General features: G+C 43.4%; 1 protein-coding gene across 7 annotated transcripts in view; it reads left to right on the top strand.

Annotated features, from left to right (window-relative positions):
* Positions 1–12,653, top strand: part of RBM12 (RNA binding motif protein 12) — a 44,375-nt gene that overhangs the window by 25,510 nt on the left and 6,212 nt on the right. For all 7 annotated transcript variants that reach the window (XM_075517295.1, XM_075517302.1, XM_075517296.1 and 4 more), the window contains 10 exons: positions 3,013–3,141; positions 3,707–3,886; positions 4,654–4,728; positions 4,969–5,040; positions 5,712–5,795; positions 6,254–6,343; positions 10,249–10,347; positions 11,650–11,736; positions 11,838–11,897; positions 12,334–12,467. In XM_075517295.1, the coding sequence (XP_075373410.1) occupies positions 3,013–3,141; positions 3,707–3,886; positions 4,654–4,728; positions 4,969–5,040; positions 5,712–5,795; positions 6,254–6,343; positions 10,249–10,347; positions 11,650–11,736; positions 11,838–11,897; positions 12,334–12,467 (1,010 nt within the window). The remainder of the gene's footprint in view (positions 1–3,012; positions 3,142–3,706; positions 3,887–4,653; positions 4,729–4,968; positions 5,041–5,711; positions 5,796–6,253; positions 6,344–10,248; positions 10,348–11,649; positions 11,737–11,837; positions 11,898–12,333; positions 12,468–12,653) is intronic.

The raw sequence follows: 12,653 nt of genomic DNA, 5'->3' as shown, positions 1-12,653 counted from the left end.
GCTTTATGCTTATCATCATTAAATTCTGTTTAAAAACAGGTGGTAACTGAACTTGGGGCTCGTTTTCCTAATTGCTGAGGAACTCCACTATTTATTTATTTTCCCATTCAGTATTTTTGTGTGTGTTTGGAGATGAAAATATATTAAGCTTTTGATCTTTCTAAGCTTTTCAGATGCGGGCAGGTTTCAAGAGATTTGCACTTCTCCCCCCTACTGTGTGAGCAGGATGACTGGGTGAAGGTGCTTACCTAGAGGCTAAGTGGATCTTCAGGCTTGACTGAAATGGATGCTGTGTCTCAGCAGACCACCTACTACTTGCTTTTGCTGCTGAGATACCCAGACTAGTCTATGATCAGGATTTTCTGCTGCTATTATTCAAGGAATGGATTGAAACTGGAGAACATCATACAGTGTATTTGGAAAGCTGTGAAGTGAAAAAAAAACTGTGTGGGCTCTTCAAGGATGTCTGTAGGCAGCAATATATAAACAATTGCTGGCTGAGGTTCAAACTGATGTTTTCAGATTAAACATGAATTTTTTTATCTGAATCTGTTAAGGAGCTATCCCTCTTCTTTCTATAGGGTTCTGTCTATAGTTGTTAAACCTGCTTTCTTGTTGTCCCCTGAGTTGGTAAGGAGGGAGTATAGCCTGTTAGAAGAACAGTTCCTGCTCAGCTGCTCTGAACAACTGGCCTGGCTGTACACTGTTGTGTCCTGATTGTCACATGCATCAGCTGGTGCCCTGCGATCTCCGAATGGGGCAGGAGGATGTAGTGGGAAAGGATCCCTTGTGGTTTGTAACTTCTGAGGGGTTCAGCAGAACACCTGAGCTGTTTTTCAAGGGAAATCCTATGCCATTACTAAATCCAAAACAGTAGGATGAGACAGCCTTCTGGGTATTAGTATATTGAAAGATAAATCCTTGGAACAGTGGAGTATTTCCAAAATTTCATTGGTACTGATCTGGAGAAGAGATTCAGATAGCGGATGGGAGGTGGCCAGGTTCGAGAACTTGCATTACTTCACCTCTTGGCTTCATTGTGTGGTTTAACAGTTCCCATCTCAAACTTTTAACTTTTCCTTACCGGTATCTTTGTAACATGGAATAAATAGGTATGGACTTGTTCTGCATGCAGCTTGAGACCTGTAGTAATGGTTTCCTCCTAGAAAGGAACTGCTACTGTTTGGGGATGCTAAAGCTTGCAGGGAGCTGTTTCTTTGAGGTTAACTTTACTCCTGATCCTTTGTGCTCTACTGGGGAGGAAAGGTGGCTCCTGGTTCTGTCTCCTGCTGGTACAGAAATCCCTGTTGCAGTAGAGGAAAATGGAGGAGAAATGTTGGCACGGGAGCCAAGGCTGGCTGTCCTGATCTTCCTTGTTGTCAGACAACTGGTGTCATACAAATGTGTACAATTGTCTGTAGAGGTGCAGACTGTGCAGACGTGAGACTGTGTGAGATGTAAGCTGGTCTGGTGGAATGGTATGTGTAGGTAAAGAAGAAACCTGGTACCTGTGACTTGCGATTCTAGGAGGAACGTATTTATTAAGGCAATGGTTTCTTTTGTGAATCTTATTTGGGGTTGAAGGCAACTGAAGTGGAAGATGGATGGCTCTAACTAGTAGTTTGAACAGCTGATCAGACTACTTCAAACTAGCCTCTCTGAAAATGCTGGCGTTAAAGCAGATGATGATGACAACCTAAGTAGAAAGCTGAACCATGATCCTCTTTGCCTAAAGCCTTGCTAATTCTTACTGAGCTCTGGTTTTGTCCTGCCACCATCACTGGAGCGTCCGAGTGCTGTGCAATAGTGTATTAAGTGACGTCATTAACATCTGTCCAAGGTAGATGGCAGACAGGGAAGTCTCGGGGATTAAATGTTGTCTAATAAAGCTCATGTCTTCATTGAGATAAATACATACATCCTGCAAGTATGAGAGTGCCATGTGGATACTCAGATACTAGAAAGAGCATACAGTTATCTCCTTATTTTCCAAACTCTGAAGGAGCTTCTCTGAAATACTCACGTTTAAAGTACTTGCTAGAGCTCTCAAGCTGTCCCATCTCTTGAATGTTTTGAGGCTTGAAGGCTTATCTTCTAAATTCAGTTTTGAGAATTATATCTGTTCCTTGAACAGAAGTGTCTGCAGTTTGATATGTAATAAAAATTAGTTATCACCTTGTTATGAGATTGTTACAGTTTTTTTCTGAAGGCAGCACCGCAAAGAAATGGGGCTCTGTAGCTCCCGTGGCCGAGCGTGTAAGGATCGAAGGGAGGTCTCGAGGCTGGGGGGCTGCACAACTCTTCCGCTGCGTTGAGCAGATTTCAGCCTCTTCAGCTTAGGGTGGCCGCTGCTCCGCTCCGCTGCGCTGCCTGCAGGCGCTGTCCAGACAGGGTTTCCTTTCCCTGTGAAGTGAAAGGCTGTGAGAGCATCTGCGCCGGCAGACCTTGAGCTTCGGGAATTGTTTAATCAACAGCTGCCCCGATGAAGTGACAACATGCGAGAGAGCTTTTAAAAATTCATTTCCCCTTGGGGAGAACAGGGCGGTAGGGAGAAGCGTGCCCCGAGGTGGAGGGAGGGGCCCTTTGCTCCGGCGCTTGCCTCCCTGCAGCCCGGCCGTAGGGAGCAGGAGTCGCCGGGAGCAGCGGGCAGACCCCGATGAGAATACGTGACTAGAAGAGGCGGAGGGACAGGCGGCGGGAGCGCGGGGCCCGGCCGCGGTCGGCGCCCGGCGGCGCGGTAGCCGCGCTCCTCCCTCCTGCCGGGGCTGGCGAGCGGGCCGCGGGCCGGCGGCGCTGCGCGGCCGCGGGGGGGAGGGAGCCGGGCCTCCCGCCGAGGGGCCGCGCTCCCGCCGCCGTCTCGCTGCGGGCGCGCTCCGAGGGGCCCCGGCACCGTCCGGCAGCCGGCGCGGCCCCGCCCCGCCCCCCCGGCCGCGCGCGCCGCCGGGAGCATCGGGGGGAGGCGCCCCCCCCAACCCCCCCGGCGGGCGGTCTGACCCTCTGCTCTGCCCGCAGATGGCCGGGTGCGTGTCCAGGGTGGAGCTGTCGGTGTCTTGCCGGAGCCTCCTCGACAGGGACCTGGGCTCCAGGTCGGATCCCCTCTGTGTCTTGCTCCAGGATGTGGGCGGCGGCCAGTGGGCTGAGGTAAGAGCGGCTGTCAGCCCCTGCTTTGCCGTCGGGTGCAAACACACGGGGTTTTCCCTGTTTCCGTCCTGTTGGTTTTCCCAGCGGGTGCATGATATGTTTAATTCAGGTTTGCATTCAACGAGCAGCCCCCGATGCCCACGCTCAAACTCTCTTTGGAGTTTTACATTCATTGATTTCGTTAATTGCTCATATGTTTGCTTAGAGTCGCATCAGGACATTTGTTTGCCTGTTACGATATGGCCTGTCCTCTTTCCTTTACCTCAGAGCATGCAGTCCAGAATAACAGCATTTCACCAGCCTTTTTCCCCCTAATTTTCAGAATTTTTCCATACAGTAACGTTTATTATCCGACGCAATTTCCTTTCTTGGTGAGCTGTTCGTTGGTCAGCCTGGCAGCAGTGGCCTGGTTTGTTGCCGAGCAGGAAGGACAGTCCAGGGTGTGTAGCCCGGCTGGTGCCTGTGTTCGACCAGCACAGAGGCCCGGGAGCGCAGATTAAAAGCTGTGTGGGAGAAACTGTGGTTCTTACTCATCATCAACAGCTTTGTTTCTGTGTTTGTCCAGCTAGATCGCACAGAGAGGATCAAGAACTGCCAAAACCCTGAATTCTGCAAGAAACTGGTTGTGGACTACTACTTTGAGAAAGTGCAGAAGCTGAAATTCGGCGTGTATGATATCGATAACAAGTCCTTTGATTTAAATGATGATGACTACCTTGGAGGGATTGAGTGCACGCTGGGACAGGTATACATAGGGGCGTGTTAAGTGATCTACAAAGTAGCAGCAAGTGCTGGGTTTATTATGAAAAATGGGGTGAAAGACTGCTTTATCAAAGGCTTCGACACATTCAAATTTGAAAACATCTTGTTGAACAGGTTAGTTTGCATTACTATTGAACGTAGTTAGAAAAATCATTGTGTCAGTCACAAAGTGAAGGTTAGAAATGCACCTAGTTTGCCATTAATTGCCTTAACTTAGGAGGCACTTGTAGCGCTAAAGGCAGTCTGGGAGTAAGGAAGGCATGGTGCTTGGAGAGCTCTAATGGACTTTCCTTTGCACAAAGTGATCATCAGGCAGTAAATTTGGGGAAATAAGGCTATTTGAGATTCTGTATTCATTTCCTGAGGAGGGGTTTGTATAGCTAGGTAGGAGAAGAAAAATGCTCATGTTATTAAAGAAAGACTTGATAAATTAAATAGTCTTTTCTGTTTTTTAATAGCTTTTTGACTACTTGTGATGAAAATGCCTCTTGTGTCTCAGGGGTAGCAAAAATAGGAGGCTAAAGTTAAGTTTGGAGACATGTTAGTGGGTACTGTTTTGTGGATAGTGAGAGAAGATAATTTTCAGACTGTTCAGCCATTCAGGAGCACAAACTCTGATGGCTGTTGCTGTTGGAAATGCATTTAAATTATTTTAGATCTTTTAGGAGAGTTTGAAAATTTTGCTCCTGAAGAGTAATTCTTTGCTCTTTGTCTAACTTGATATTTATATTATTTGTCCTTTAACATTAGGTTGTGTCCAGCTCGGTGTTTACTCGACCACTGGAATTGGAGCAGGGAAAACCAGCAGGAAAGGGCACCATTACGGTAAATAAGGTTTTTGTGTGGGAAGAAATGGTTTTTCATTCTTTCATATGTTGTCTGGGACAAAGTAACATTTCTGGTTTTCTGTCAGTGTATCTTCAAATGCTACATGTGTACAGGAAAGATAGATATTTGTAACTACAGTTTCTTTCATGGACAAGGTATGAGCAAAACTCTGTGGGTTTTCTTGTTTAGTTTGTTTTGGTTTTTTTTTTTTTTTTTTTTTAAATTTTCATGGCACAGATTTCAGCAGAGGAGATTAAAGATACCAGGGTTGTGTACTTGGAAATTGAAGCCCGAAACTTGGACAAAAAGGTATTGATTTTTAAAAATTGTTACATGCTTCTGCCATATTTACAGTTAGTGCTTTTTGGCCAGGAATCTCTCTGTATTTGCAGACGTTCAACTAAGCTAGGTAATCCATGTATGAAACAAGGCTCAAAGTGTTTCGTTACTTACAGTGAAGTAAACAGGAGATAAAATTTCATGTTGAAAACCACAATGTCAAACCAGAAGCTCAACCACCAGGTTTAGGTTTTAGGGGATTATTTTGGCTTTGGAATATTCTGTATATTAATACAGTTCAGTTACATAATTGTCTCCGATGCATATTGTAGCTGTGAACTGAGCTTTCTGTAATGTTATTAAGGAAGAAAAGGTGGAAATTTAGGTATGCTGCCTCGATGTTATTTTAAGCCAAAGACCAGTCTAGGGATTTAGTGACCTCATTGTTCAGTCAGCAAAATGACGTGATTTATAGTGACAAAAATGGACTGAAGCGGCTGTCTTGGAATCAGAGCTGATAAATTCTGATGGCTTAGAAAGTGCAGCAGTTTAAAAGAGAAAAGTAAAACAAAAGAGGGGAAAACAAATGTATAGTTTGACTTTGTGCTTTGTTTGAAGTATTGTGTACTGATTAGCCAGCTATTCTGTCATCCGAGTAAAATAAAGGAGGCTGATTACTTCTGTTGGGTTTTTGTTTGCAGGATTTCTTAGGTAAATCGGATCCATTTTTGGAGCTTTACAAGCAAAGTGATGCTGGAATGTGGCAGCTGGTGTACAGATCAGAGGTAGTATTTGATGTTTTTGAGTTGATCAGACAGCTTCTACTGAAAGTGGGAGTCCCACTCCTGGTCATGCTTTGTACAGTTCTGTGATGAAAGTTGTCTTGTATCCTAAAAAAGGGATTCTGCTCACTGACCTGGCAGAAAATTGTTTATTTGCTGCCAGGTGACTGGATTAAGCTGGCTCTGTGAAGAGTCCAACCATGCACGAAGTGAGAAGCGTGGCAGGACTCTCCTCCCTGTCAGTGGTGATGAGCTGTTAGGTTGGCTTGGCTCTAAAATTCAACTTTACCCTGAACTTCAAGCTTTTGTTTCTTACAGAGCTTTTGCTTGGCCATCCATGCATGTCAGGGTTGAACTGACTGAGGCTGTTCTTAGATAGCTGTGCAGAACCCTCATGTTATGTTTCTTAGTGACTTGCACGCCACATCCCTCACATGACATTATGCTGTATTTTTTTCAAGGTGATTAAGAACAACTTAAATCCATGCTGGAGGAAGTTCAGTGTTCCCTTGCAGACATTCTGTGGTGGAGATTTTAATAAACCTATCAAGGTACAGCCTTCAGAAATTCTCTTTGTTTGTTGAAAGTAATCCAATCTCTGTTGATGTTAACTATGAGTTATCAGGTTGTCTAGTCATACTTAAATTTTTAGATTGACTTTCTAGAATAGTAGTGTGGCAGATAAGTTATTATATGTCTATTAAGTATGAAGTCTGTATTAAAACATCATGAGTTGTCAAATTGAGAAGTCAGGAAATGCAGAAGTGACACACTTTCTAATGATTAGTCATAAGAAGAATTGCAACTGATTTCTTTCACAATTCTGGCCAGGGTTTCACGTTGGGTTTTGGGGCGGGGGGGAGGGAGGGGCTCCTGTTGGTTGGTCGTTTGGTTCTTGGGGTGGTTTTGTGGTGGTTTTTGTGTGTTGGTTTTTTTTTTTTTTTTTTTTTTAAATTGTGACTTTCTAGCACTGTTTCTAAGTTAACTGAGAAGCTCATGTATGTCAGACAAGCTTTAGTGCCTTAGGATACTGACATAGAGAGGACCTTAATGCATCTGTCAGATTCATCCGTTCATGAGACTGGCAGGCTTGTCCCAACTCTTTTTCAAGCTGTTCTAACTAGAAATTTGGTTTTGAGTCAGAACTGCAATTCCTTGTGGTCTTGTATATGATGACTCATTCTCTCTGGTCTTGGTTTATGGAGGTGGTAGCAGAACAATTACATCTTTTAATAAGTTTCTACAAAAGAAAATCTGATAGCAAATTAATTTGTTAATTTCTGTTCTAAGCAATGCATTGATAATGTAAAGGCATTTAAATCCATAGATAGTTCTATGTGAGTATAGTCTCTCTCTGCTTATCCAACTCCTAAACCCTTTCCATTTGCAGAATTTTCTGCCCTCATCCTGTCTGTGAAGAAATCTCATGCTGTAAGTTTGATCTGAAAGGTTTAGCAAAAAGCATGCATGCTGATGTTTTTATTTGTGCAGCACGGCAGTCCAAAGAATTCCTGAGATTCTTAACCTGGAAATAGATGTTCAGGTGTGCTGGGCTTGTTGATATGTGGCAATGTTCTGAGTGGTGTTCATGAGCTTTTATTGTTGGGGAATCAACAGTCTTAGGTCAGGAAGAAGTCCTCTTGGTCCAAAAGTGAGCAGCAAATGTGGAAAGGAGATGGCAAGGAGATGCATATTATCATTTGTCAAAACTGGCATGAGGTGGCATGCTTTACGCATTCTATTACATGAGACTGTATTTGCTATAGTCCAAAAAGATTTGTGTGGTTGGTTTGGGTTTTTTTTTTGGGGGGTGGGGGGGGGTGGAGGTGGTGTTTGTTTTCTGTTTGTTTGGTTTCTTTTGTTTTTTTGTTTTGTTGGGGGGGGGTGTGTGTGTGTGTGTGTGTTTGTTTTCCAGAAGCTGTCTGTGCTTTGGAATTCACTTTGGAATGATGTGCTTCTTAAAAAGGATAGATTTTTGCTGCTGGTTTGTTTTTCAGTCAAAATTCTCAATGCATGTGCAAACAATCTATTAAGTTTTACAGTGCAGCTGTGAAAAAGGATTATACTGTTCTTGTACTTAACAGGTTAGGGAAGTCAGTCAGAAAGGGGAATCCAGGCTGACAGGAGTTTCACTAGCAGCACTAAAGAATATAATATTGCACTGGCGTTTCATTTTTCATCTGGTATTTGCTGCTCTGAACCTCTTGTTTGAGGCTTCCAAAAATTTATGTAGGAACAATTATGCATGAAATAACAGCAGTCAATGAAGGGAGAACTTGTACTTCAGCACAGTGGAAACAGCCATTTTGATGTGTCCCCTAAACATCAGCTTTGCCAGCTATGTATGAGGATTATGTACCGAATATGTGTGTGAACATAAATCTTTTGATCAAATTAATGACGCTACCTAATATTTCGGTAATTCTTTCTTCATTGTGATGCAGAGTGATGTTCTCCTTGTTCTGTGTTAAGAACAGCTCAGATTTGTGACACAGCCTAATCTTCTTGACAGTTTTGTTAAAAATAGGGGCAAATGAAAGTAGCATCTCTTCCCCATAGTTATTTAAATGGAAGTAGCAAATGTGAAATTTGTGGGTGTTGGTATTGGGACTAAAACCGCCAGTGCACCTGTTTGATGGCATATACATAAAGGCAAATCCATTTTCTGTGAATTTTGAAAGTTCCTCCTGTAGATGAAAGGGGCATTTTACCTGCTGACTGTATTCCAAGGCTCATAATGAATATGGGATAGTTCTTTTGCGAAGAAACAATTTGTCAGTAAATAACTATATACAGTGTTCTGCAGTATCGCTAGCAGGATTTTGTTTGCAGCAGCACCACTCTTTGGACTGCATACAGTGAATCTTGGCTAGTTTTAGAAAACCCTTGCAAAAAGAGGTTTGTTTTAAGCCTAAATACAATTTTATTGGCATGGCTGAGAGGGGGAGCGGGAGCAAGCAGGAGGGGAGAGGAGGTGCGTGGAGGCGGCAGCTGCTGAATTCTCTGCAGCTCTCCAGGTGCATTGGTGTGAAGGAGACCCTGCACCGGGAGTCCGCACCCTGGCTTCTGCATGAGAGCCTCCTTCGTTGGCCTCCCTGGCATAATCCAGTTGCTTTTGGGTGATGTTTAAACATCAGAATTGTTGAGAGAGGTGGAGTGGAGTTTGGGCAGGAGGGTGGGAGTTGCTTCATGGTGGAGTATGCAGAAGAGAGGAGTGGAGAAGTGGTGGGTTGGGAAGGATAAAGGGGGAGAAGGGGGGGCACAGTCTCTAAGGTGATCTTGTTTATCCATTAGGAGACTGAAGGATGACATGGTGCTTCCCATTTAGGTGCCTAGATCAGGCCATAATTTACCGGGCTTTTTGTACAGGTTTCCCACTCATACCAGTGGCAGATCCCTAGCAGATCAAAGTAGTTCTAAAAGAACCCTGTCTCAAATTCAGATATCTACCCACTGAATTTGACATCCTGATCGAGGTGTTACCCACGGGTTCCTCTTGTTGCTTCATCCTGAGGAGAAAGCCGTCACTGTGGTTTATAATGGAGTAGCATCAGTTTCTTGATTACTAGAGGCAGATCTCGGAAAGAGAGAGCTTTTGAATCCTGTGTAGCATGTGAACTTCAACGGGGGAGGAAGCAGCTCTTCACAAACTGTTTCTTGATTGACTGCTTCTGGAATTACTTGTGTTCTGCAGTCGTGTGTATTGTGCATGTTATAAATGCTCCTCAGTTGATTTTGTGGGGAGCTCTTAACAATATACATCTTACTGTGTTTGCTCTAAGCCATAGTTATTAGCATATTATTATTTTTAAATGCATTGCTCTTTTTGCATTATTTAGTTCTGAAGCTTTCATACTGATTTAAACATGACTGGGTATTAATTAATTAATAATTAATCAGCAATCAATTAATTATAATTTGATTGGTATAAGATGCAGAAAAAGGCAGACTTAGTGCTCTGTGGAAATTGCAATTTCTTTGTAAATTGATGCTATTGCTGGGCAGAAGAAAAGAGTATATTCAGAAAGTGCTTAGATAACAAACTTTTAATTGCTTCTTCCCATTACCCCAGTTGCATATCTTGTCCTGAATGATCTTGCATTTATACATCCGGGCTGTGAAATGTTAGGGGGTTTTGTGGGGTTTTTTGTGTGTGTGTTTTTTTTTTTAATCTCTTGTGTTTAAACTGGAGAAAGCTTTTAATTAAAACTTTAACTGTGTGTACTTAAATGGGTGAGCAATTGAACATCTTCCTTTTTCTGAGGTTCACTCTGGGTGTCTCTCTTACTATCAGGTTTCAGTTAGTGATATGGATGACACCACCAGTTCAGATGTGATAGGGGAGTTCGCTAGCATCGCTGCAAAGCTTTTGGAAACAGGAGTTCATGTGGTGAGCAGCTGCTGTTCTCCCTAATGCAGTACGCTTGCCCATTGCTTGCGCTCTCTTCCCTTTCAGGTACAGTGTGCAGATCACGACAGCGATGGGTCGCATGACTTGATAGGCACTTTTGAAACTAACCTGACTCAGCTGCAGAAAGCAGGTGGCGGCTCTCCGGTGAGCTTTCTCAATCCCCGCTAACTTAGTCCATAATTCAGTCTTTCACAAACCCTTTTTAATATTGACCTCAGAGATATATTTTTAGTTGTTGCCTCCAAAAGTGAATTTTTCTGTCTGTATCTTTGTATTACTAAGCCAACGTGTGGGAAGAATAAAACCTGGTGTGGGAATTATATTGCTCTGTTTTCCTTGGGTACTGTTACCATTCCTATTCCTAAGCCAACATCTGGGAAGAATAAAACCTAGTGTGGGAATTAAATTGCTCTGTTTTCCTTGGGTACTGTTACCATTCCTATTCCTAAAGACATCCTTGAGCCCATTGTCTGCTGGCCGCCAGCCACTTTTCCCAGCAGTTCAGCTTGCTTTTGCCTCTGCTGAGTCAAGTGGAAATAAAAGGGTTTGTTCATGCTTTAACAGACAAGTGCAGAGGTAGGGCTTGTCTCAGATAACATTTGTGCTTGAGCTGGTCACCCTCACGAGCATTCTGGTTGCCTTTCTAGCTAACGGAGAGCAGCAGTGCTTCCAAGGGGCACTCTTCTTGCCTTGTCTTGGGCATCCAGTTTAGAATAAGTTGAATCATTTGCTGGTGGCGCTGGTTTCTCTCTGTTGTCTGCAGTGAAAACCTGAACTGTCATTCTCATAGAGGTGTCTCGTCTGAATTCAGACAGATGAATCCGCACACAGGACACAGCCTAGGACTGCTTCCAGTTGCCAGCCAACTTGATTTCTGTGGTTGTAATCCTAAAGCTGGTGGAAGATTCTCGCCTTTTTCCCTAGCCCATGTGAAATGAGAACTAATGCGAGTGAAGCAAAACAGTGAAACACTGTCATTGGGAACCTGTGACCTAGGCTTCTATGGCCTCCCCCACCCCGAGATTTTGCCTCCTTGTTTTCTGTTTGAGTGCATTCCCTTCCCTTCACCGAAAAAGAACCTGATTATGTTAAGAGCAACACGCGTATTTGTGATCGACTTTTTTTTCCTCTGATACAATGACACCGTTCCATGATTGCATACAGAATAACAGTTATGTTGATGAGGATAGAGACTTTTCTGAGGTCTTTCTTTTTTTCCAGCACTGTTCTGCCCAGTGCTGGTAGCAAAAGCATCCCATTTAGCTTGCCAGATAGCAGCCAAAGTAGTTGAAAACCTTTTTAATTAATTTTAAAAATCAGAATTCTGCCAGATATTTGGGTAACTCTGAAATTGTGTGATGCCTGACACCATTCTGTTTCAATAATTTGCCCTGCTGTAAATGCAGATATTTTGGAACTTGCTTCTTGCATGCTTGCTTTCTGTAGGTGGAATTTGAATGCATTCATCCTGAGAAAAAACAAAAGAAAAAAAGCTACAAAAACTCAGGCATTATTAGGATAAAATCCTGCAAGGTAGGAAGATTTTTGTTGGGTTTTGGCTTTCTTATTTTCTGATTGTAATGAAATCTGTTCTTATGGGGAGGAGGTGTAACACTGTCTGTCTGTTCCTCTAGATTGAGACAGAATATTCGTTTCTGGACTACGTCATGGGAGGCTGCCAGATTAATTTTACAGTGAGTTGTTTCCCCACTGCACATCTTTGTAGAGGACAAGACAAGAGCAATGAAGTTGTGATTAGTACTTTTATTTGCAGTGTGAATGACTGCAAACACCATGTGAAATTTCAGTGATGAAGACTGCAAAAAACAAATGATATTTTTACTTTTTGTGATCAAGTAGCAACTTTAATGGAACTAGGGTTTCTTAAGCTTCTTTTGAGAAATCGGTTCAGTCTATCAATGGACAGGATTCCTACTTCTTAAACATGCATGTACCCCACTGAGAAAAGTTACACAGGCTCGTTTGGTTGTCCCTGTATAGGGCTGCCTGTGTGCCTGGGAGGAGGTGAGCTGTATGGGCCTGGTCTAACCCTCTGTTTCTGGGTATGGTTAGTTCTTATTTGCTTATGGTGATGCACCAGTAACTTCTGTCATCATCTTGACTGATCAGGTGGGTATAGATTTCACTGGCTCCAACGGAGATCCCAAGTCACCAGATTCTCTTCACTACATCAGCCCAGATGGGATAAATGAGTACCTGATTGCCATATGGAGTGTGGGAAGCATAGTCCAGGATTATGACACGTATGTAATAATCTTAACTGATCTAGCCACCGCATCAAAAATGTGTCACAGTGGGTGTCAGTGATCAAGGCTGATAGCTTGTTCCAGAGCTGTAGTGTTTGAATAACTGAGGTGCTACCTTTCCTTGGGAGATCCCTTCAGGAGCTGCTACTGCTTCCTCCTGCTTCTGTCACTGCCAGGGAGGGC

This window comes from Mycteria americana, chromosome 14, assembly GCF_035582795.1.
Source record: "Mycteria americana isolate JAX WOST 10 ecotype Jacksonville Zoo and Gardens chromosome 14, USCA_MyAme_1.0, whole genome shotgun sequence".
NCBI classification, from domain to species: Eukaryota; Metazoa; Chordata; class Aves; order Ciconiiformes; family Ciconiidae; genus Mycteria; species Mycteria americana.
This window is presented reverse-complemented; position numbering and strand designations above follow the sequence as displayed.